This window comes from Schistocerca serialis, chromosome 2, assembly GCF_023864345.2.
Source record: "Schistocerca serialis cubense isolate TAMUIC-IGC-003099 chromosome 2, iqSchSeri2.2, whole genome shotgun sequence".
NCBI classification, from domain to species: Eukaryota; Metazoa; Arthropoda; class Insecta; order Orthoptera; family Acrididae; genus Schistocerca; species Schistocerca serialis.
The window spans coordinates 422,589,405-422,616,978 of NC_064639.1; the positions used below are offsets into that span (position 1 = coordinate 422,589,405).

At 37.7% G+C, this 27,574-nt stretch overlaps 1 protein-coding gene across 1 annotated transcript in view; it reads right to left on the minus strand.

Moving 5' to 3' along the window:
- The window catches only part of LOC126457283 (EF-hand domain-containing protein 1-like), a 185,857-nt gene that overhangs the window by 24,880 nt on the left and 133,403 nt on the right, over positions 1–27,574 (minus strand). Inside the window, exons 8-10 of the mRNA XM_050093451.1 lie at positions 20,198–20,312; positions 9,885–10,001; positions 9,573–9,795 (exon numbers count right to left, since the gene is read on the minus strand). Coding sequence (XP_049949408.1) covers positions 9,573–9,795; positions 9,885–10,001; positions 20,198–20,312 — 455 coding nt within the window. The remainder of the gene's footprint in view (positions 1–9,572; positions 9,796–9,884; positions 10,002–20,197; positions 20,313–27,574) is intronic.

Consider the following 27,574-nt stretch of genomic DNA (forward strand, 5'->3'; position numbering starts at 1 on the left):
TCCTATTTTTAATGAGCATTGCTGAACAGATTTACAAGACTATAGTACTATATCTCTAAAGTCAGTCTGTTGTAGAATTTTGGAACATGTTTTATGGTTGCATATTATAACATTCCTCGAGACCAGAAATCTCCTCCACAGGAATGAAAATGGATGCTATAAACAATAATCATATGAAACCCAGCTCACTCAGTTCATTCATGAAATATAAAAACAAGTAGATACCATTGCCCAGGTTGATGCTGTGTCCTTGTCTTCTGGAAGAAATTTGGTTCAATTTTGCACTGCTGCCTAATGAAAAAAATGAGCATGCGGAATATCAGACCACCTGTGTGAATGGATTGGAGAGTTTCTAGCAAACAGAACAGAACATATCATTCTTAACAGCCAGTAATCTTCATGCATAAAATGTCAAAATGTAACTTTGGGTGTGTCCCAAGGGAGTGTTATAGGACCATTGTTTTTCACAGTATATTTAAATAATGCAGTATCAGAAGCATCATGAGAGTTATCATGAATGATGCTGTTGCCTATGGAGAAGTCACAGCACTAGAAAATGGCAAGAAGATTTTCAGTTCATTAGCACTAGATTTAGGGATTGGGAATTGACCCTCAAGATAAGGAAATGTAATAACATATTGTTCATAAATAGGCAGGAAGACCCATTATTGTGTTGTTATGCAACTGACAAACAATCATTGAAAGCAGTCTCGTCCATAAAATACAAAGGAGCATGTGTACAGAACAATTTAAAGTGGAATGCCGATATAAATCTAATCTCAGGTGAGGCAGATGCAAGACTGAGTTTCATTGGAAGAATCCTGAGGACATGTAGTCAACCCATAAAGGAGATAGTTTTCAAAACTATTGTTTGACTATTATTTGAATATTACTCACCAGTCTGGGATTTACACCAGATAAAATTGATAGAGGAAATAGAGACAATCCACAGAAAAACATGTTTCATTATAGGTTTATATTGTAAGCATGAAAGTCTCGCAGAGATGCTTAGTCAACTCAGTATTCAAGTATTGGCTGAACAAGAGTTCTGTATGTTACTTCCTTTGTTGATGGACTGCATTTCCTCAGGAGTCTTCCAATGAGTCTTAGACAGGCATCTGCCTAATGCACAATTAATTTATGTGGTCATTCCATTTCAAATTGCTCCATATGAAAATTCTTAGATATTTTATGGAAGTGACTGCTTCCAGTGGTAATTCTGCAATCATGTAATCAAATAACCAAGGGTCAATTACCATTCTCTACATCATGTGTCAATCCTCTGCAGGTCTTCCTGCAATGATTTTCTAGCATTGCAACTTCTCTTACAACAGCACCATCTGTTAAAAGCCTCATGGAATTTCTGATGTTGTCTACTATATATATATATAAAGTAATGCTCCTGTAACACTCCCTTGTGGCACACCTAAAGTTACTTTTATGTCTCAAGATATCTCTTCATTCAGAATGAGACACCATGTTTTGTTTGCTAGAAACTCTTCACAGTTGGTTTTTTCTTCGTTAGGTGGCAGTATGGAACTTTACTAAATGTCTTTTGGAACTCAAGGAATGTGATATACACGGCTTCCTAATCTCATGGACGATCAGTGTGAGCTGGATTTCACACAATCATTGTTTCTGGAACCCATGTTGATACCTACAGAGGAGATATTTGGTCTCCAGAAATGTCATAGCACACAACCATAAAACATGTTTCAAATTCCAACATCATGGTGTCAGAGATATAAGCCTATAGTTTTGTGCCTCAGTTTGAAAACAGGAATGACTTGTGCTCTTTCCTAAACATTAGAAATGCTTTGTTCCTCCAACAACCTATGGTACACTGCTAATAGAAGAAGATCAGTATCATACTGATCCCCTGTCAGATCCAGTGGCCTTTCCTTTATTGGGCTATTTCAGTTGTTTTTTCATCCCATAGTCATTTATTTCAATATGTCATTTCAACATTTGTGTGATGATTTAAAGCATGCACTACAGTGTGATCTTCCTCTGTGAACCAGTTTTGAAAAAATGACTTAGTATTGCAGCCTTTTCTGTGTTATCCTATATTTCAGTGCTGTTACAGTCACAGGTGTCTGGATGGATGGTGTCAATTCATTTACTAATTTCCATATGGCCACAGAAGTCTTAGGATGTCCTATCAAGTTGGTAGATAGAATTTTACTTTTGAAATCATTGAATGTTTCGTGCATAGCCCTTGTTTGTCAATTCTGACTTAGTGTAGTGTTTGTTTGTCTGTCGGGCTTTGGCTGTGTTTAAATTTGCAGCAAAGCTCTCTTTGCTTTCATAGCAGCTACCTTAGATGGTTATAGAATCGTGGAGAGTTTTTTTGATCCCTCAGAGTTTTTACACTTACCTGTCTACAGGATATTGTGTGATGCTCTTGAACTTCATCCATTGATGCTCAACATTATCAAAGCTGTACATGTCAGGTAATCTGAAATGTCTCTTGTTGCTCTTGCTAAACAGAAAGATCTTCCTGCGTTTCTTTGTATTCCCATTTAAAGCCACAGTCAGTGCTGGTGTAGCAACATTATGACCACTCATACCCTGTTCTACACTAACTACATCAAAAAGTTTGGGTCTGTTGTCACCAACAGGTCTAAAATGTTATCTTCACAAGTTGGTTCTCTGATTAACTGCTCAAGGTAATTTTTGGTTATAGCACAAACAACAATTTCACTCAATTCTCTGCCTACTGCCAGTCCTAATCACTCGAATCTCCCAGTCCATAGCTGTTATGTTAAAATTTCCACCTAAAATAATAAAATGCTGAAGGAATTTATGCGAAATATTCTCCAAGATTCCCTCACATGTTCCATCATTAGTGCTTCAGAGGCAGGGTTCTGCAAAAGTATCTGATGACCATATGTGACCCACCTTTACACTTATCATCACCAGAATTATTTTCAATTCTGAATCTGTACCAGTCTCACTAGATATTGTTGTATTTTTTGTTGCTATGACTATGCCTTCACCACTGGCATTCAACCTGTCTTCATGATATACAGGCCAGTCAGACTTTAGAATTTTGTTGCTACTGACATAAGCTTTCTGTCCCTAGTTGGCATGATTATTGTTTATGAGTGAGACTAGTTCCAGGACCATTCCATAGATGCCTCTGCAATTAACTAACACTACATTAACATTTTCTTTCTCTGATCTTCTGATCTGCTATGCCAAATGCTACCATGTCAGGACTAAGGACACATCTTTCCAGGCCTGTGAAGGGATTTCTTTATCCTAAAAAACCCACATGAGCACACCACACATACTTCACTACCCTGGCAGCTCCTTCCTGTGTGTAGTGTGCACTAGAGATTTTGGGGGGAGGTGGCAGGAGTGGCTACATTTCTGTGGAGAAAGGGAAGGTCAAGAAACATACATGCTAGGTCATCACGGAATCATCTTCCATTCAGCTCCAAACTAGAGGGCTGCAATTCATTCTTGGAATGATAGCTCTACTTTCCATCACATGAATGAGGCTGGCTGCCTTCGCCAAGAAGGCCAGCCATCTTTGGGAACCAAGGATACTCTCTTAAACCAGGTGTCGGGCATCATTCTTGCTACCATGGGCCACGATTTGTAGCTGGGTGCACCCAGTACACTCAATCAATGCCAGCAGAGCCTCCTCCTCATCTTGGATGAAACCCCCCAGCCACCAGACAGAGGGGACACTGGCCTAGTTTGTCAATCTTACTTCTATTTGCTTGAGGATCTCCATCACTTGCCTAGTATTGGAGCACGTAATGATAAGCAATCCAACCTTATGCTCTTGTCTGGACCTCTCAGGAAGATAGGCCATAGTCCCAATAGGTGTGGCATCTCATGCTGACTCACATGTTCTTTCAACAGTAGGCAATACCTCAAACCTGTTTTTGAGGCTTAGGGGGCAGCCTTATGGCCATTACCCACTTTCACCTTCTTCCCACAAATTCCCCCAACCTTACCACTCATCAAACACCACTGTGCAAATTTTGACTTGCAGGGATGTGTGAATTGGATGGTGCAGTGACAGCAGGGATTCCATGTAATGTTCTAGACTCCAGATGTGCTAAAGCATTTGTCTCAGGTGCCCCAATGCCACTGTAGCCCAGGGCAGCATGAATCCTGTTGACTGTCACCAACACGGCTACAAGCTGTTTATGGACAGAAGACAATGCCCTCTGTGTCTGTGCACAACAGATGCAGGTCTTTACCCATATTCAACAAACTTTTGTCTATATTGCAAGTAATGTACCACTCACCCAAGAAGTCACTGTCTAAGTTCTGCTGCTATGCTACTTCTAGTCTCCCTACAGTCATCTCACACAAAGCTAACACATTTAAATTTATGAAAAATAACCAACCCAGAGTAAATTACTAAACACTAGGCTACACACTGAAATACACAGGTAAAATTCACTGCTTCGCAGAAATACATGAAAAACATAAACTTAACAAAATTACTGTGTATTAGATAACCTGCTACAGCTACAGGCATATCTTTTTGGCTCTGTGATTGCTACTACACAGACTGTCCAAGCACTATATCTAACAGTCATAAGATTCAAACTGAATTACGTGACATGGCACTTCTGGTGGCAGAAAGCTACATTAGAAAGTCACCTCGCACAAAAATATCTATTGGAGATATTGCACATGCATTTGGTATCTCTGGTATATGACTTCAGCATTTGACAAACTACACCCATTCATAGCAGGATCCAATTGCTTGACAGTAAGAAAATAATTTTCCGCTACTTATGAACAGAATTAACTCATTCTGCACTCAAGCAATCAGTCTACAAAGGAACTTACCTACAAAATATTCACGAAACCTGTGATAGAAAATTGTTCAGTGTGTGCAACCCATAGCAAAGAAAACTAATAGGGGTTACTAACATATACAAAAAAAGGACAACATGAATAGTGACAGGTGTTTGACCTACAAGAGAGCATCAAAGAAAATCTTGAACTGGCTAACACTTTAATACAGATGTCAGCTATTCTGCAGAAGCCTACTTACTAAGTTTTAAGATCCAATATTAAGTGAGGTGTCTAGGAAAATACTACAGCATCCCATGAATTGTTTCCATAGAGATGACAAAAACAAGATTTGACTAATTACAGCATGCACAGAGGCATTTAAGTAATCATTCTTTCCACCCTCCATATATAAACAGAACAGGAATAAATCTTACAAAGTGATACCATAGGAGGCATCCGCTACCATGCACTTCCCAGTGGTCGAAGTAGATGTATATGTAGGCACATAGCAACATCCATATAGACAAGGGTCTATACTTATGGCACATAGATAAATTTTGTTTTATAACACATATTCATGTAATCAATATATATTACACTAAAAATAAGAGATTTTTTGAAAAAGTGTAGTTTTCATTACTCCGAGGTTGGTTTTAACAGCAGTGTGTTTTACCAGGCTTGGTCCACTTAGAGGTGATACACTGTTACCATTTTCTGACCTTTAAGCAACCATTTAATAACACTGAGGAGCAGCAGTTGTTTTAGCTCCCAAAATGATGTCACAAGCTGATCAATGTCTGCAGTCTCTCCTACTTTACTTTCTGAAGGGGGTTACTGACATATTTTGTTTTTAACTAATTATTTAACATACAAGGGTTAGAACTTAAATAGTGGCAACTATTTATTCACAACCGATACAAAAGAGTTACATGTTTCCACCTGTCACTATCCTTCAAAGCAGTCACAAGCATTGTGTGGAACCTGTTGCCAGTGATGTGTAAGGCATAGTAAACTGTTAGCAGAGCATGTTCTGTTGTTGGTGCGAATGGAGCGGTTTACTGCCTGTCGAATCTCTGGAACAGTTCTGAAGCGAATGCCACGAAGTGGTTCCTTCATCTTCAGGATCAAATCAAAGTCACAAGGACGTAAGTCCAGGGAGTATGGTGGATGGTACAGTACTTCCCAGTCCCATTGACCGAACAGGGCAGCCACAGCCTGCGCTGTATGCATCCCTGCATTGTTGTGCAAAATGATGGGTGGGTTGCGCAGAAAGTGTCGCCGTTTCTTTCGCAAAGCTGGTCGCAGGTGATGCTCCTAAAATGAACAGTAATACTGTGGACTGATGGTCTGCTGTGGAGGAATGTAATGTGTTAGGATAACACCATCACAGTCGTACACAAGAATCACCATAACTTTAGACCGCTCCATTCACACTATCAACAAAACAGGCTCTGCTAATGGTATATTATGCCTTCCACATTGCTGGCAATGGGTTCTACACAATGCTGGTGACTACTTTGAAGGACAGTAACAGGTGCAAACATGTAACTCTTTTATATTGGTAGTGAATAAATAGTTGCCACTATTTAAGTTCCAACCCTCGTACATAAATTACATAATGATCTCTGTTAATGTTAAGAAATGAAGAATTCTAGTGGATGATGGGAACATCAAGAGCTTCAAGAGGTTGAAACCTCAATGACATCCCAGGGAGAGTATCTTTGGGGGAGAAAGATCAGAAACTAGCAGTATGTTCTTGAAATTGTAATGATGTGGAAGCTCTGTAAATTTACTGTATGCAATAAAACAGTTCATGTATAATCTGGTTGTACATCATTTGGTGGTGGTTCTAGTACACATTAGTACCCTACTTCTGCACTAGTGACCTGTGCTGCTCTCTGAACATGTGATTTCACCATTTAACAATATTCACTCTGATCATATCACAACAATGTGGCCGATACATTCTACAGCAACCACCACACCAGTACTGGATTACACTCAGCAATGCGCATACAGTGCATGAAGAACAATGTCATTTTTGTGCTAGTCACATAGCAAAAACCGAGAGTGTTGTTAATCTCCACAATGATCACATGGACAGTAAAAAATGTCAATGACAACTCCCAACAATGGCCTATTGTTAGAGGTAGAGGTGAATGCACTGACAGATAGTGCTTCAAATTAGTTTAATCCATAGCATACACCACATGTAAGTCTCACACCATCAGTGTCCTCCATGCTGTGTATTGGATACAAGGAACCACATTCCATACAAACATGACCCGATGTGCCAAACAAATAATAGGCAGCCACCTTACCACATGCCATGTGCTTATTACACAGTGCCCTGGATAACTTTCACTTGGACAATGCAATGAGTCAGCCTGCCATTCAACCCAATTCTTGTGCCACTTTCTCACCATTCACGTCTTCCATGCTGTGCTTGGATTACAAAAAATTGCATCCCATTGTGTAATGTGGATCACTATTGACAGGGTTACGCTATGTAACAGTTCTGCAATAGCCCAAGCTGGATTGTGCCCCCCCCCCCCCCCCCCCCCAAACAATTTAATGTGTCATTGCCTAACACAACATGATGTAACTGCTGGTTCCACACCACTCGACCTACCTTGTTGTGTTCTGGATATGAGCATCCACATTCTGTTTCATCACAACCAGTTGCACATCAGTTTTGTTGATCAGCAACCACCCTGTCCCATGGAATGAATGTTAATTAGGGTGCATAATGAATCAGTTGTCTGACAATCAGTGCTACATAGTCTCAAACCTCTGCTTAAAATTCCCACTGGGCTCATGCCACCTGTGTGTCACAACCATAGACTGCTGCATATCATAATGTCACAGCAGGGCACACATTATGAATACCCAATGGTAACATCTTCTCCCACAAGCCACCCATATGTTCATAGGGTAGACAACATAACCACTGATTGCCTCTCTTGGATTGGTGCAATTTTGTTACAATACAACTATGAACACAAGGCCGCAGAGCTAGCCAATGACTCTTCCATCAACAAGCTCATGATAAAATAAATGACCAAACTTTGATTTGAACATCGAACCTTACCCAACACATAGCTAACACTGCTGTGTGACGTTGTCCCAAAACAGAATATGCCCCATTGTGCCACTCAGAATGTTACAGGAAATGTTCCACAAACTACACAACTTGAACCACCCAGAAATCAGAAGAACAAAGCTAGTCAATGAAGCAAAACTGCTCGACACACCCAGCCACAGCTGGACACTTTCTGATATCCAAAGCATGTTTCAAACACATACATATTGACACTGTAGGACCCCCTCCTTGGTTGGAAGGCTTTCAGCCATCACCAGAAGATCAAGAAGGATCAAGGTGGTCCTTATCTGAGTTATTACAGTGGAAGTGGCAGTGTGCACATTTATAGAAATGTGGATCATGCACTTCAGAACCCCAGAACAGATCAACACAGATCAGGGCTGGCACTTTGAGTCATCCCTCTTCACAACCCTATTCCATCTGTGCAATATTAATTCCATGCATATCACACCTTACCATACCAAAAGCAACAGGATGGTTGAGAGTTGGCACAGGACTGTGAAGGCAGCTCTGACGTGCTGTGGTGGGTTCTGGTCTGAGGCACTACCATGGATGCTCCCCAACATTCAGTCAGCATACTGAGATGATATCCATGTGTTACTTGCCAAGATCCTGTATGACAAAACACTATTGCTTCCCAGGAACTTTGCACAGCCAACATTCAATGTGGCAGACAATGACCTGCCGATATTAGTGGACTGAGTTTGCGCACATATACAGGATATGTACATTCTGCCACCATCAACACACATGCAGCTGAAAGTTTTTGTTCATCATGACCTTTGCCAGTGTAAGTTCATAATGATTTGTGACAATAGCATATGTCCAGCCCTCCAGCCAGCATAAACAGGGCCTTACAAAGTGCTGTCCCATGGTGAACAATGTTTAACATACTAGTGTGCAACAAGCCAACAACAGTGTTGCTTGCACCCCTCACAGACTATGGTCACCTGATTCCAGCACAGATGAACAGACTACGCCAATGTCCACAACCTCAGCCCTGGTACCAGCACCATCTAGGCAACCACCTATGGAACTACCGTCGATGTCACCCACATTGGACATCACCTCCAAACCATGTTGCAGCCAAATTAGACAGATGCTTCAACACCTGGTGCAATACAACATATATGCTGTTTGCTAACATGCCCCTCTCACCTCTACAGTAGACAACAAATACCTATACATGCTGTAGACCTCAAACAAGCTCACCACCATCATATGGCTGCCATCCAACACACATCACAACAAGAGACAGTCTGAACATATATTTCTCATGCAGCAGCCATGGCGTGGTTGGTGTAGTGATCTCACCCATGACTTGCTGTCAACACAACCCATAGTGCTCTGCACTCTGTGGGAGGGGCTCTGTGGGAACATTGAGAGCCTTTCTGTGGGAACATTGAGAGCCTTAGGAGGTCAAAACCTCTCTGATGTACCAGGGAGATGATGATTGGAGAAGAGAAAGCAGAGACTTGCAGTATGTTCTTGATGTTGCAACAGTGTGGAAGCTCTGTAAATTCCACCGTACAATAGAACAGTTCATGTATAACCATGTCGTACATCATTTGATAGTGATTCTAGTACACTTTAGTACACTACTTCAACATTATTTTCCCAGTTTTAAGATATTTAACTGTACAGTCAAACTTGTAAAGGTATTTCCTGCAATCAATGGTAAAAACATCACAACACTTACCAATATAGAAGTCAGCAGGAGTGTAATACTCAGGAAAATCGGGACTGGCCCCATCCTTTGGCACAAGAGTGGCCCTCAGGAAGGTCCCTCCAATAATTCCTGAATTTCTAACAGGTGGTTCATAAATTGTTATTTTACAGTCACTCAATGAATACGAGATTTGAAATTTTCGCCCTTCATCTTCTGGATGAGACCATTCCATTTCAGCTGTATATCGCAGAACCTGTAAGTATAAGGGGATATTTAAAATTGTTCTGAATAATATATCACACTAAAAAAACACATGATTAAGTTTGTCTGGAAAAGCATTACCTTATTTGCATTCTGAATGTAGCGCAAAATATCTTTCTTGGGTGGCTTGGGCATAAGAGACAGGCAAGACTGCAGTGAATCCTGTGGGGTCCCAAATCCAAGATGTGGAGGATAAACCTGCAGATGCGATAGTAGTAATACCAACAACAGAAGTAATGAAAAAATTATGTATGTTTATGTAAACAGATCACAAAGGAGAGCTATAAATAAAGTTGAAGTTGGAGGAAGAAAAGCATACTCAAGAAATTTAGGATTTCCATTAGGCTAGCAGAAACGTGAAAAAGTGCCTGCTGAGCCTTCACTTTCATAACTAAAAGCATTTACAAAAAAAGACAGTATTTTAAGGTGATGCACTGTACTCACTTGTACTCATCCAGATAGAAACAGAACTGAGTAATCACTTTGCTTATCTTTGACCTGCTACTCTGTCTGATGCCTTCCACTTCATCTTTTTCTTATCCTGACAATATGGGTGTTCCCTTCAGCCTAGAATATGAGTAACCTGCCCCTCCTTAGCAACATTTCCCAACCAATTGCTCTTGTAGTGTCACAGGTCAGGTCCTATTCTGCTATATGAAGAACTGTCACATCAGCTAAAAATGTTTACGGTGTTTAAGTAAACCAAATATTGACAGACCTACTGTGCATACAGTACCTGTTCCTACACAGAGGTCGTACAAGGAACGATATAGCTGCAGTGCACTGAAGCAAGGAAAATGCTGACTAATTGCTGAGCATATGGTATGCAGTCCACTGACCCAGCAGATATGCACAAAATAAACGGGATTATGGAACCTCTAAAGAGAAAAACAAATGATGTTTTTGGATTTCAACGTAAGGAAGCTTTTTGTACTACTGTTAGATCAGCGGTGCTCTTGTTTGAGTTCTCATAGAGGAGGAATGCATTTGTATCATGAGAATGGTCTTAATTGTAAATGCAGTTATGTAATAAACATTTGGTAATGGATGGTTAAAGTGAAAATATGTGTTCAGTCATCATTTGATAATTTGGTATAAGTTGTTAGTTGGAAAACTTGAGTAATTTCCCACAGCCAGGAAGATGCTTCGGAGAAGTCCGCACAAGAGTGGTACAGCATAACTGGTCCACAAAATTCTACACAGTGATAAAAATAGATGTAATTCCTTAAAAGAACGTTGTGACATACTGTAAAGAATGCAAGTGAAATAGTACCAAGCAATACCAAACTAAACTGAACCAACTAACATGACAAAAATCCAAGTGGATATTTTTATTTTTCACTACATATGGCGACAGTGTTCTCAGAGAAAAATTGCAAAAGAAGGGCATTAATGACTTAGAATTTGCCCAATAAACAAAGATTACATATACCAAGATGACAGAGTTGCTATGGGTAAAAAGGAAACAAACAACGATGCGGAGCTATACAGTTAGTTGTGAACTTAAATTGAATGTTGCTAACCAATATCAGTAATATTACAGTGTGATTTGACACCAAAAAGAGATATTTCCCATTCAAATTACTGAGTAAGAAGACTTCCAATGGAGATCTTATCTGTGAGAGACGAAAATTGTCACTCCCACAGCCACTACAGATACAGCTCAATGCAACAACCTGGGACAATCTTCGACTACTGATGGCACATACCTACCTAATTGCAGTCTATGAACACTGACTGCATACCGCCATCAACTGTCAGAAGCAGCCACCATCTGACAAGATACTGCATGTGGTGAGTAGTGAATTTTGTCATACTGTGTGTGTGTGTGTGTGTGTGTGTGTTTTCTTCATCTCCAAGAAAGGAAAAAAGAAACCTATAAGTAAGTAATATAAGATAAATATGTAAAATATTTAATATACGTAAAATAAAACATTTATATATGACTTAATGCCTATTATGACACAAAGCATGCCTTCACAAATAGGAACAAGTGAAGTACTTAAGTTGCTGAAGCAGCAACCAGCTGATAATAATAAACAGTTAATGGAAAGCAGTAATCAAAAGTTAGAAGAAACTAGTGCTCACATAACAGCACATTTAAATGATAAATTGACAGAAAATAATGACAACAAAAAGTTTTTTGCCACTTTAAACACTAAATTTGTGACTTTGATCACAAATTTTGAAACATTATCTTTGCCCTTACAGAGCTCAGAGGAATGTATTAAAACCTTAACAGACAAACTGTATACTATAAGTACTACAACAGGAGATATTGTAGATGTTAAGTTTAATATAAAACAGGATATTATATAAGAAATTATTACTAGGTAACCAAAACAATAAAAGAAGACTTCAAAGCTCAGATAACAGAACAGGCAATAAAGTTCACAAATATTTGTTCAGTCATCATTTGATAATTTGGTATAAGTTGTTAGTTGGAAAACTTGAGTAATTTCCCACAGCCAGGAAGATGCTTCAGAGAAGTCCGCACAGGAGTGGTACAGCATAACTGGTCCACAAAATTCTACACAGTGATAAAAAAAGATGTAATTCCTTAAAAGAACGTTGTGACATACTGTAAAGAATGCAAGTGAAATAGTACCAAGCAATACCAAACTAAACTGAACCAACTAACATGACAAAAAACCAAGTGGATATTTTTATTTTTCACTACATATGGCGACAGTGTTCTCAGAGAAAAATTGCAAAAGAAGGGCATTAATGACTTAGAATTTGCCCAATAAACAAAGATTACATATACCAAGATGACAGAGTTGCTATGGGTAAAAAGGAAACAAACAACGATGCGGAGCTATACAGTTAGTTGTGAACTTAAATTGAATGTTGCTAACCAATATCAGTAATATTACAGTGTGATTTGACACCAAAAAGAGATATTTCCCATTCAAATTACTGAGTAAGAAGACTTCCAATGGAGATCTTATCTGTGAGAGACAAAAATTGTCACTCCCACAGCCACTACAGATACAGCTCAATGCAACAACCTGGGACAATCTTCGACTACTGATGGCACATACCTACCTAATTGCAGTCTATGAACACTGACTGCATACCGCCATCAACTGTCAGAAGCAGCCACCATCTGACAAGATACTGCATGTGGTGAGTAGTGAATTTTGTCATACTGTGTGTCTGTGTGTGTGTGTGTGTGTGTGTGTGTGTGTGTTTTCTTCATCTCCAAGAAAGGAAAAAAAAAAAAAAAAACCTATAAGCAAAGTAATTTAAGATAAATATGTAAAATAATTAATATACGTAAAATAAAACATTTATATATGACTTAATGCCTATTATGACACAAAGCATGCCTTCACAAATAGGAACAAGTGAAGTACTTAAGTTGCTGAAGCAGCAACCAGCTGATAATAATAAACAGTTAATGGAAAGCAGTAATCAAAAGTTAGAAGAAACTAGTGCTCACATAACAGCACATTTAAATGATAAATTGACAGAAAATAATGACAACAAAAAGTTTTTTGCCACTTTAAACACTAAATTTGTGACTTTGATCATAAATTTTGAAACATTATCTTTGCCCTTACAGAGCTCAGAGGAATGTATTAAAACCTTAACAGACAAACTGTATACTATAAGTACTACAACAGAAGATATTGTAGATGTTAAGTTTAATATAAAACAGGATATTATATAAGAAATTATTACTAGGTAACCAAAACAATAAAAGAAGACTTCAAAGCTCAGATAACAGAACAGGCAATAAAGTTCACAGATACTGACACAAAGGTTAACAGTCTTACAGAAAATTTGCCTGATAAAGTACATAAAATGGTAAATAAGGAGTTTGAGCAATATTTGCATAATGTTAGAGATAAGTTCAACAAATTACAACTCAAAATTTCCAATAAATATATACAGGTAGACTGTTTAGATCATAACAAGCTCTTACATCATTAAGATACACTTAACTCTTTAGAAACCAAACTTCAAAATTTTGTAAATGATACCGTAAGTTTACAGAATAGTTCAATCACCTTTGAGGGTAATACAACACATTGCCAAGAAGAATTACAAAAACTTTGGAGTGCAATTACAGACACTTAAAATAAACTGCAAAACAAACAAATTGGAAATGGTGTGGGCTTACGTGTGGATCTGGTAGAAGATTTGCAACTGAGTGACAGCTTATATTTGGCAAAACAATTCCTCAAGTTTAAACTGGAGGAGGAAGTTGAACCAATCTATTTCTTAAGAGTATAGATAATTATACAGTAAGTGGAGTCATCACAGAAAGATAGATTTCATACTAGGATATTTATCCAGATACACAGCACTATGGGGTAATGCTCATTCTGAAGATTTTAAAACATGGGAGGATTTTCAGGAGAAATTTGAGAGAAAATCCTGGTCAACCAGTACCCAAGAGAAGCTAACATTACAGCATTTAGATCCAAAGCAGTACAATAGTTCATGAGGTATTTGCAAGAATTATATTGAATGACATTTAACTAAGGCAAAGTATTTAGACAATGTATTAGATGAAATTCACTTACTTAAAGTGTTAAAAATATAGGCAACCACACTGTGTTAGAAGAGAAATCTGGTATAGAGGATGGTCAAACAAACGAGATCTACTACCCTTTATTAAATACCGAGAAGAATGAAATGCATTAATCCCAGGAAAGAAACAGTAATAACAGAAACGGGAAACTATTTCAAAGGCCCAGTACATTTAATAAACGAAAGATAATAATTACTGAAGGTACATGGTAATAATACAAGCAAAATAAAATCCAATGAAAATAACCAGATTAAGTCTCAAGTGTTTGCACCCCAAAGTAACTGGATTGTATAGTTAGAAATAAAGGTAAGCTAATTAAACAAGAAACAAGAACCCCAGTGCAAATTGGGCCTCTTTCTTGCACCCAAACTTTGTTAGTAGAACCTAACATAAATATGACATAAATAATGTAGTTGTATGATGATTTTGTGGGGAATGAAGGGTACACCCATGAAATAATGTATGACACACTAAATGGTCCACATAAATTATGATAGAAGAACCCAGTGGGTTAAAATAGGAAGTATTACTGATAAGCATCTAAAACATTTGGGTGAGAGAAATATGAATGAAAATGGTAGTGAGTAGGACAAAGAATACATAGACAGAGAAGAAAAGTGTTGAAATCATAACAGGGTAAAATTTGAAGAAAAGTATTAACAAACCTCTTCGTTCTTCATCGATCAAATTGTGGAGGATGCTGACAGGTATTGTCTGACAAAAAAACAAAAAAAAAAAAAGGACATACAGAGAATGTGGACTCATGAGGGATTGGATATATGTGGGTAGACAGGTCCTGGAGTACTGATTTATACCATAGGTCATGCCAATTCACAAGTGAAATGGTCTGTACCACTTTTATGAAATAGTTGAGGGTGGGTCACTTTAACTTTCAAATAAAAGTAAGTTGTGCAGTACTTACCCATAGCCCCAGATGTAACTTGAAATTTCAAGATATACTCTGTTGTTGATGACACAAAAAATAAAACCAACTAATGTTCTTGATCTTAAATATAAAGAACCTTTGTATGTTATTCAGTTGTGGAAAAATTCATGAATACTTCACTTCAATAGCTTAAGACCTCATTCAAGTACACTGTCAAGGACCAGTCTCAAGTTTCTCCAGCAAGTTAGTGATCTCGATTGCTTCTATGTATGTTTATGAAACAAACAATTATAAGTAAAATTAAATCATTAAGCAATAAAATGTCAAGTGGCCTTGATGAAGTAACTGATTTCATATTAAAAGCATGTGCTCACCACATAGCAAACCCCTTGGCAAAAATTTTCAACCTCTCTTTAAAAACTGGTGTATTTTCAGGTATTTTTAAAATAGGTACCTATTTTTAATTTGCCTGCTATTTTGCTAATACTCTGTATTATTGTAACTTATCTTTGACCTGACCAATATCTATTGTACAATTTGTGCTGTAGGATAAAACTGGACCAATAAAAAATCAAATCAAACCACTGTTCCAACAGTTAAAAATTCTGTCACTGCCATGCCTCTATATAATGGAACTAGTTTGTTTTACAGTAAAGCACTTGGAATCCCTCTACAGAAATGCTGACTGCCACACACATGACAATAGAAACAAATCCCAATTACAAACTATAGCTCACAACATAAAATTATATGCCAATGGGGTTAAGTGTATGGGCATTAAAATATACAACCACCTCCCAACACACATAAAAACAAGCAAAGCCCCAAAAATAATGAAAATTAAAGGAATTGCTCCTAAATCACTGTTTCTATTCCATACATGAATTTCTTGAAACAAAATTTTAGTTACTTGTAATAAGCTGGTTATTCACTTGTAGGTATTTCTACTTAGTTAGATAATTTAATTATCGTATGCCATTTTCTGAAGAAGAGAAATTTGTTAATATCGAGTATTGATTTAAGTGTTAGGAAGTCATTTCTGAAAGTATTTGTATGGAGTGTAGCCATGTATGGAAGTGAAACATGGACGATAAATAGTTTGGACAAGAAGAGAATAGAAGCTTTCGAAATGTGGTGCTACAGAAGAATGCTGAAGATTAGATGGGTAGATCACATAACTAATGAGGAGGTATTGAATAGAATTGGGGAGAAGAGGAGTTTGTGGCACAAATTGACTAGAGGAAGGGATTGGTTGGTAGGACATGTTATGAGGCATCAAGGGATCACCAATTTAGTACTGGAGGGCAGTGTGGAGGGTAAAAATCGTAGAGGGAGATCAAGAAATGAATATACTAAGCAGATTCAGAAGGATGTAGGCTGCAGTAGCTACTGGGAGATGAAGAAGCTTGCACAGGATAGAGTAGCATAGAGAGCTGCATCAAACCAGTCTCAGGACTAAAGACCACAACAACAACAACATGCCATTTATATTCTGTCTGTATCTCTTATATGTATTCTGCTATGTGTAGAATGTACCACCACTGTCACCTCTCATTACACACCACTTTTTTTATATTTTGTCTTTATATCCTATATGTATTCTGTTATGTGAGTTATGTACCACTACAGCCATCTCTCAACATACACTGTCTTAACACAATTCTCAAATTGACTTGTCCTATATCATGTTGTGCTTTGCTGTACTAAATGTATGATCTACAGGACCAATAATAATAATAATAATAATAATAATAAAAGTAAAAGGAAACATGAAGCTTGCCCTAAAGAAATAAATTTGTAAAGTTTTTATTTATTTATTTATTATTATTATTATTTTTATCCATGAGGGTAACAGTCACTCAATGTGTACTGGAAGTATCAGTAATACAGAATCTATATGTTATGGTATTTAAGGAACGCGTATTAGTAGTTTAACAAAATAATACAACAATTACGTATAATGGATACTAAATGACAACCTGGAAAAGAGATATTAGAAAATATACTTACATATGTAATAATACAATAAGGAATAAAATCAATGTCAAAAGAAAATTTAATAAGAAGGCAGTTATATGCCATGAAATGTGTTTAAATTGTATATTATAAAAGAAAATAATAAAGTGACATCTTTAGCTTGAGTATGGGGATGTGTAGTGTAACAGGACATTGTAGATCAAGTCCTGTTCCACTAAATGAAGAATTGTCACTTCAGCTAAAGATGTTCATGATGTTTAAGTAAAGTAAAGTAGGTAGGTCAAATATTGACAGACCTACTATGCATACCATATGTGTTCCTACAGATAGGGCATATGAGGAAAGATGTAGCTGCAGTGTGCAGAAGACAGGAGAATTCTGACTTCTTGCTGGGCATCTGGTATGCAGTCCAGAATGGACCCAGAATACACACACAGAATAAACAAGTTTATGGAATCTCTTAGGAGAAAAACAAATGATGTTTTCTGGTTGTAATGTAAGGAAGCTTTTTGAATTACTGTTGGACCAGCAGCACTCTTGTTTAAGTTATCATAGAAAAGAAATGTATCTGCATCATGTTAACGGACTGATTTATAAAAGAAGTTATGCAATAAACATGTGGAAATGGATGGTTGAAAAACTGAAAATACATGTTCAATCATGTTTTGATAATTTGATATAAGTCGTTAGTCAGAAGCCTGAGCAATTTCCTGCCAGAGAAGATGCTTCAGAGAATTCTGCATGGGCATAGCACAGCATTGCATAGCAAAATTCTGAATGGTGACCACAATTACCTACAAGCCAGAGTCATAAAAAAAAGGTAACCCCTTAACAGAACATTGTGCTGTATTTTGGTACAGGACACAAGTGAAATGGTGCTGGGTGATACCAAACTAAACTGAACCAACACATATGACCAAAAGCCAAATTGATTTTTTTATTTTTTGCCATACTCTTAACTCCATGAGGAAAAAATATACAAGTCATTCTTCTGTGTGTGGTTTTTTTTCCCTCCATGAGGAAAGAGGATATGAGTCTTTTTTTATGCTTTATAATGTTTCCATCAGAAGATGTGAATTTTTGCTTCTTGGAGGCAAGTGATCCTCAGCTGTTATGTATGCTTCTAATTTAGCAATTTTCCCAATTAAATTGTCATATGTTACACCTACAAGTAAAATATTATGAGAACAAACATACAACTTAACACTTCCTGATGGTAGTGTCTGCTAGCAGACACAATCAATTAGATTCACCAAGGGAAGTAGTGCAGTGGTAAGGCAGTGAACTCACATTAGGGCAGACAGCAGTTCAAATTCCCATCCAGCCATGTAGATATAAGTCTTTTTTGGTGATTTCTTTCTGATGTTTCCCCAACCCATGTTTGTACTCCTTCTCTAATAACCTCATTATTGATGGCACATGAAATTTAACCTTCTTTCTTCTACTTCTCTGATTAAGAGCCATTCTCAAGCATCAGTATGAAATGATCTCCCTAAGCCCGACTTCACTCAATGCCGCCAATGCAGTGCATTCCCCTTCACATGGTGCCATTGAGAAGAGGTTACTTTGTTGTTACTTCCATGTCTCTGTTCCATCATAGAATATGATGAGGATGGTGCTTTTCTTTCACTTCTCTTACTGAGAAAAGGAAAAATTAAATTCTGGCTACATTAATTTCTAGAAGGAAGAATAGCTAAAGCCTGATGTCATACATTGTATGACAATCTTCAACAGCATGATGGGATTATTTTTCTGTACTCCCAGATATCATGAGAATTCTTTGATGAGCTTGTGGCTGTGGTCTAGCTTGCAATTCATGGAACAACTATCAGTGTCAAACCTAGTATTCCAGCAGAAGAGAAGCTTACTCTCAAATTAAGGTAAGAAGAACTTATACACATACTGAATCAAACATATATTTTGTTGCAAATTTTCACATTACACATCAATGGAAACCATAAATGTGCTACTCTGGTAAGCCTAAATTTATTTCTGTAGATATACTTGAAGCAGATACATTGATGTCAGTGAATGGTGAAGCTGACTTCTTGAGTCTACCTGTTTGTGTGTTAAATGAATGTCTGAACTGGCGTGAGGACAAAACTGGAAATTTTCCTTGTCACAGACAATGATGTAATGTTACACATTGGAGGCTAAAAGCATGGACTGAACATTATGTAGTGTATCATGTAAAAATAGAACTCCCTTTGATACTTTGGTTCCTTGCCTTTCTTATGACTTTATGAAACTTTTCTCCTAGGAGATAATAAAACATCAAAAGAGCAGAAAACAGTACACATAAAAAGGGAAAGAATTAATGGTGAGTCCTTAAATAGCATCCAGAGAAAAATTCCATTTCTGAAGTTTCTATTCATCTTTCCTTTTTCACATAGCATGTCTGTCCTTTTCTCTAAAGAACAAAGTACCTAAAAACTAACACAGCTAATGACTGTATACCTGTTCCTTTATTGGTATGTATGTCAGCTCTGTTCCACTCTTCCTCTTCCTGTAATTGTAAAGTTAATACTGCTGTTCAATAAAATTTACATGTTTATTTCTGACTTTCTTTTATTCAATCAGAATTATGGATAGAATAGATTATCTGCATCTTAAGGATGTGCCAGGTTTTCATCTAATTAAACATAGGAAATAACAAGGAAATCATAACTGAGATAACTGGCATGATACTACCTACTAGATCTAAATTGAGACACTGTATTGCTTCAGTCTGATAGATGGCAATTATAAGTTTATACCAATAAATATGTGTCCCAGCCTGCCTATAAATACACTTGAATCTAAATTCTTCACCAAAGATAATATACATCTTCACAGGAACTCTTTAAACACAATCAAGCTGAAACTAAAATCCTCCTTCCTGTTACATCTAAAAGATCAGTATGTGATTACCAGATAATGACAAAAATGTTTCATTTTAAATTATTCAAGGATGTTACAGATAATAAATACACCAAAAAAATAACTCACCCTCATCGGTTTTACTGTTTGCTTCTTAAACACATTTATTGGGTCTCTTAGTGGAACTCTTAGCACATTCTCAAAATAATCTCGAGTGAACTTATCACAGTCGTAAATAAGGAACCTAAAAGGAAAAATTACTTCTGAGTAAAAATGCAAACACGTAACATCTGTATATATAAAGTAACCCCACCAGTTGCCATAGTAATATTTCCAGTTCCCAATAACTCAAATAATAAACAGAGATACAATAACACAATTCTCTAAGCATTTCTGTACTGTCACTTGGCTTTCAAATATCGTCAAAGTAAACACACACATACACACACACACACACACACACACACACACACACACACACCTTTTAACATTGAAGTTAGCCAGTCATGGAAGGAAGTTCAACCAGCCTGCCAGACGCAGTACTACCAAACATGTTCTTAGTTTGGTTTCTTCAAACCAAACAAAAGTAACTTTTTCTCACCTAGATTAAATTTATAACTTCTGAAAAAGGCACATTTTAACTGGTGATGAATATTTCAACAGGTGGTAAGTCATGGACCCACAGATGTTAGTGCATTACCGTATTTTAGTGAGTGCAACTGCTTGAAATTACATGTGTATCAAGCTGATTGGCTAACTTCGTTGCTAAATAGCTTGGAAATGGCACAATTATTTCTCAATCCTGCTTCTCCTGCAACACCCTTAAGAGCCTTTCAGACTGTTTCTAACTGTTTCTGACAAGGATAGACTGATAGTCATCACATAGAGGAGGCATTGAGTCATAAACATCATGATGAAAAAGAATCCTATAAATGTACAGCTTTCAGACAAAGTCCTGCTTCAGAAGTAGAAATGTCGCACACATTGACACAAGCACAACTCACACATACATTGCCACTGTTGCCTCTAGATGGAGATTACAATGGTCATGTGTATATGAGTTGTGCTTGTTTGAATATGTGTGAGTTTTCTATTTCTGTAGGACTTTGTCTAAAAGCTAAATATTTCTAGCATTCTTTTTCAGTGGGACGTGGTGCCTAGTGATCTAACCTTCCAATATCATTATTGTTGCATCCTGGATTTTCCATTGTATACACATATAGGTTGTTAAAAGAAGAAAAATAGAAGAAAGAAAGAAAATTTATGAAGCCTAACATTGAGCTTTCCATGCTTAAGCCTTTAAAAGAAATATGAATGATTATTCCACCATGTGTCTCTCTGTAAAAAAAAAAAAAAAAAAAATTAAAAATTAAAAAAAAAAAAAAAAAAAAAATCACTTTTTCCACACTATTGACGATCAACGGTAATCAACACAGACAAAAGTCCAACATGAACAGCTTCATCATGCAACTAACTAACTTCACACTTATTCACTGTTCACTTCATCTACTCTCAATGCTGGTGTTGATGGTTCACAGTTGCCTTGGAACTTACTAGTCAGAACTAAGTTCCTACTATAACGCTCATTATTGTGTCAATGTTATACTTCAGTTTTCCCACCAAGTTATTGGATACTTTTTCCCATTGTTCTAGTGTATTCTATCTATTGTTGCTTACTTAATCTCTCTGAGCAGAATGCTGGTTATAGCAACTGTTTTTATTGAATTCACATTTTATTCATTTGGTTTGTATTTTTGGACATTATCAAGACTGTTATTAATTTGAAAACTTGATAAAATATTGTTATCTATTTTGTAGTCGTGTGTTTTAGTTTTATATGGAAACAATAATTTGCAAGACAGGAATTCCATTCAGTTAGTAGCAATATAATAAAAACTGGTACTGCTGCTCCTGCTTTCCCCTCCCCCCTCCTCACTGCCTGCCAACCAACCTGGCTGGTCACCTGTACATAACAAAATACTCTGACAGTTTTCATCAGTAAACTAATGTCAAGCAGTCATCACAGTTCTGTGGTTTTCTGGCAATGCAGTATACGGTAGTTATTTCAGTAGCCAATGATCCAACCTTCACAGAGGAAGCAGATATGCAAAACTTCAGTGTGTAATCTGCTGTTAGCCCCATAGACAATAAGAGGATGCTTACAAATTTTGCTCTCCTGTGATATTATCTACAAGACCCAAGAATGACAGCCCAAGAAAATCTTGTCCAGACCTCAGTACCAGACAGAAACAATGTTACTACTCATTTCAAAATGTCACCCATTTTGCCTACAAGGTCAGCTGTTGCTTCACCTGACAACCGACAAAAGTGCAAGCTGCCTCTCCACTGCTCACCATCAAGCTGGTGACAACAAGAAAAAATGGTCAGCCCATCATGCATCCCTAAAACAAAAAGGCAGCATAACAAATAGCTTATCCTCTAGTAAATTCTAAAGAAGCTACACACATTTTTAGGCTTGATACATTCATGCTTATTGGTTTTCAAATCCAATATCATTTAGATTAGGTGTCAAAGGCAGTTGCATTTAATAAGCTGGGATCTTCATGTGCACATTACAAGCAATGATTTGAACCAGCATTGGATTGTGCACATATATCTTTTGTAAAATTACTTCACTGTCGAATTTTGACATAATTATTATTTACTTCCACTATTGGTTAATTTTGGCTGCATACTTATATTAAGTGGAAACTGACATGCACAAACATGAGCTATAAAACTATACAGCCAGCAGCATATGACTAGCAGTGTAAGACTGGAAATTAGTAATCATCCATACAACAGGATTAGCATAAGTTTCACATAACCTGCCTTATGTGGTGATTGCATTTGCACTTGTAAAACGTTATTTGATAATGGTATAACAGTTGAAATTGGCCAGTTGTGAAGACAATTAATAATTACAGTCAAAGGAGGACAATTGTCTCATTTCACAAGCTTTGTATGACTGTGGTACCTGCCAAAGAAAAGTGATATATGCCACTGAAACAGTTAGGCATATCGTAATCATACAGGGTACACCAAGTGTCACTTATTATGCACAAATTAGTGAAAACTGAGGCAGAAGGATAGAAAAGTATGAGGATCATCACTCTGGTGTCCTCCAGTCATTGGGAGATCCCTATGGTCATCACAGAAAAGCATAATGGCTCAATTAGAATATGTTGGCTACTGTGGAAACTCATTCATATGCCAACCATCCTATTCTTAGACCAGAAGAATTGTTAGCAAAGCTGGTTGGTGGGCTATTCCTTATTAAAAATAGACCTACATGCAGTTACCAGTCAGTGCTGAAATGCAACAAAGTTTGGTGTTAAATACATCATTTGGTATCTATTGTTGTAACAGGCTAATGTTTGGCATCACAAAGGCTCCCACAATTTTAACAGTTTATATGAGATACTCAAAATTGCATGAACTAATGCATGATAATGTACGCCCACATGTTGCGAGAATTATGCAAGACTTCTTGGATGAAACAGGGATTCATGCTATGGGTTGGTCTGCTTGAAGCCATGATTTCAATCCTATTGAGCATGTGTGGGACCAGCTGGGAAGAAGAGCTTGTCAGCACTATCCAGAGATCCTAGAGGACCTACAGGATGCCCTCCTAGAAGAACGGGATATGAGTCATCAACAGGACATTACTCCAATAATCAGGAGCAGAGGTGGAATGCCATCATTGCTGCAAGAGGTGGCAACACACACTTTTGAAGATGCAAACAGAGGTCTCTGAGATCATCTCTGAGATCTGTGAAGTAAAGTGTGAAGTGTATAACATCAAAACAAGCATGCATTACCTGTATGAGCTAACTAAAATTTCCTCTTAGTGTGCATCTGTGGTTTAATTTGTTAAATTTGTTTATAATAATTTTTTGTTTTTCATTGTTGGACACTTGGATGAGACCTTCCACAATACTCTATCATAATATAGTGGATTAGTGTCATAAAAGTGTCACAAATTTAAAATAAATTTCAGTTTTTGGAAGAAACTGAAGTGTTGCATTTTTCATGCTGGTCGGTTTTATGTTGGCCGTATATTTCTGAAATTTCATTAATCTACATTAATTATTTGTTGGTATTGTGATTTTTTTTTCAGTCAGTGTATTAACCAACATATATACCTGAGAAGCATCTTATGGTTATGATGAATGCTTTCCAATACGGTATTGGTGCAGTGCTGTTGCATAAACATTCTGATGACACTGAATAGCCCACTGAGTTCATGTTCAAGATGCTAACAGAATTCTAGCTAAATTATTGGCAGATAAAGAAAAGAGACTATAGTAATAATTTATGGTGTTAAGAAATTTCATGTTTATTTGCACAGAACTAAGTTCCACTGATCTCAAGATTTGGTCCCCACTCTAAGCTGCCTCCAAAAATGGTACATCGGTTCCAGAGGTGGGTCATGTTCCTAATTGATTATCGCTATGAAATTCTGCCACTCAACATGTCAATGTTTACTTCCACTTGCTCTGTTGTTCCAACACAGTTTGCCAGTATGAAGTGTTTTACCTTGCATTGGATGATAACCTATAACACTTGAAGTAGCTACTGTACATTAGCGGGTTTTATCTGCTACTTTGTAGGGTTATAATCACGGTACGTTGACGTTTACTGAGTACTTGCCTAAAGGCATAGGTCCAGTATTCTGGACAATCTTCTACTTACAACACCAGCTCATTGTCACCAATGGTGTCCTCATGTTAACAGCCAAGGAGTCGGAATGCTCGATTGTTACACTCTCGATTGTTGTCACTTACATTTTTCCCCTACATCCCCCAGCTGCTGCACACATCATACTTGGTGTTACAGAGAATTAGGGCTCTGGTACTGCAGCATATGTCCTTCCAGGTGTTGACATCAACAAAGAATGTTCACTCCAGGGTTGACATTTCTGAACACACAATCAAGCAACCCCAGAGCAGAATTTCAACTTATGGTCGTACCCTTAGCAACAATTTGGAATTGGGCAGTTTCAGAAAGTGATGTGGTTGTTGGTTCCCAAAACCCTCTTGCAGTTTTCTTATGTGTGACTGATGTCCCTGATGGCTGCTAGCATTAAGAACAGTGCCCTAGCCACCATATTTTCCTCAGTATTGTGTCCATAGCAAAAATAATTACCAGAAGAGATAGATAAAATTCAAAGTAGAGCTCAATGATTCCTCATTAGCTTATCTAATCAGTGGCAGTGTGTTGCAGCAACATTGAACAAATTTCAGTGTGAGGAACGATTAGAAAGACTGTGTGCTCAATGTGCAGCATAATCTTGCATAATTAGTATGTTAGTAAAATTAAAAGGTTTATGCAGGTTTATTCAGAGGAGTACTACACTTGATCTTTCCTGTGACACAACACTCTACAATAGCTTTCAGAGTGCCAGTGTAGATGCAGATCTGTTCAAATGACACTAGGATAGTGAAAAATCTGTCTTGAATTGTGCCAGTTGTCTGGGAAGTGAATCTTAAACACACCCTGACATGAAAAACATCTGACAAGGAATACCTTAAGTGTGAGGTTATAAAAGTCCAATGATGTTTATGGCCTTCGATGCCCCACATGTTGTGTACTATACAGCCACAATATTGGTTACTAATGGCAACTGGAGGTGGCACTGGAGGTATCCAATGGTGAGCACAGCATGAGGCTAAGAAGCATAGTTAAACTGCTTAGTCAATGAGTAACTCACAACAGTGCTGCTGTGCTAGAGGTGTTGATAGAAAGTGGAGCAATGGCTATGATAAACAAAGCAAACAATGCAGTATACCAACAACAACAGTTGCTGAAGCTGATATTTCTTCAGAAAGTAATCCAAGTAATTTTGCAGAGTGACGAAGAAGTGGCAGATGAAATATAAGCATTCCTGTAAGATTAGTCAGTGGAAAGTGTGGTGTCATACATGCTTGACTGTGCAGAAATGTATACGAGGAGTATAATGATGATGATACCCACTTAATAAGTGAAAGTGATATGGAAACAGTTGGTTGGTTGGTTGATTTGGGGAAAGGACCAAACAGTGAGGCCATCAGTCCCATTGGGTTAGGGAAAGATGGAGAAGGAATTCAGCTGTGCTCTTTCAAAGGAACTATCCCAGTATTTGCCTGAAGTGATTGAGGGAAATGACGTATTGAAACAGGTGTTTAGCCATGTAGTTTGCCAGCCTTGTTGGACATAGAGAGACGAATCCTGTCTCCAGTGAAAAACAGTAAAGCCCAATCGTTGCTCAAGAAGCAGATACTAAACATAATTATATACATGGAAGATCATCCACAGCATAGTAAAAAAAAAATTATGAACAGATTTCAAATAAGTCCACAGTAATATGGCCATGTTGTGAATAGACAAACTATGGATGAAACTTCCTGGCAGATTAAAACTGTGTGCTGGACCAAGACTTGAACTCGGGACCTTTGCCTTTCACGGGCAAGTGCTCTACCACTTGAGCTACCCACACACGACTCAAGCCCTGTCCACACAGCTTTACTTCTGCCAGTATCTCGTCTCCTACCTTCCAAACTTTGCAGAAGCTCTCCTGCGAAGCTGTGAGGACTGGGCGTGAGTCGTGCTTGGGTAGCTCAGGTGGTAGAGCACTTGCCCGCGAAAGGCAAAGGTCCCGAGTTCGAGTCTCGGTTTGGCACACAGTTTTAATCTGCCAGGAAGTTTCATATCAGCGCACACTCTACTGCAGAGTGAAAATCTCATTCTGGAGACAAACTATGGGTATTCAAGGGAGGACTAGGTGCACTTATTACAAAAACTGGTATTTGCATGTTTCAAGGATGCTCGAAACAATTTACAGGATGTGCCTGATAGTGACCTGCTACATTGTTTATGTCAAAGTGTACATGAAATAGGTTACAGTGATTTCAAGAGAGGTAGTGGATTGGTGCATAACTTCAAACATTGATACAGAATTGGAAGACATAAGATAATGAAATTTCAAAATGTCAACTTGACAATGCATGGCAACCTGTGGAATCAACCTCAAAATTTTTAAGGTAGGTAAACAAATTTATCCCATCATTCAGTAAGGAATTTGTTTTCAGTGCCAACAATCAGAATTTGATGAGGAAGTGCATATGAAGGAACCCTAGAAATTAGAGGTACCGGTACCAAGAAAGTTGTATCAAGATCAACTAATGGCTCTGAGCACTATGGGACTTAACATCTGAGGTCATCCATCCCCTAGACTTAGAACTACTTAAACCTAACTAACCTAACGACATCACGCACATCCATGCCCGAGGCAGGATACGAACCTGCGACCATAGCAGCACCGCGGTTCTGGACTGAAGTGCCTGGCAAGATTAACTAACATCAGTGCATTAATCCTTTCATATATAATTATGCCAACTGTTAATCTGGGTGGTAAATTGACTGAAAATTTATTTATTGTGCTGCAAGAAGCTGGAGGTGTTCTGACACCTACAGTTATTTCTAAATATTTACATCACAGCAAGTAATAGTGGAAAAATGGGTGTA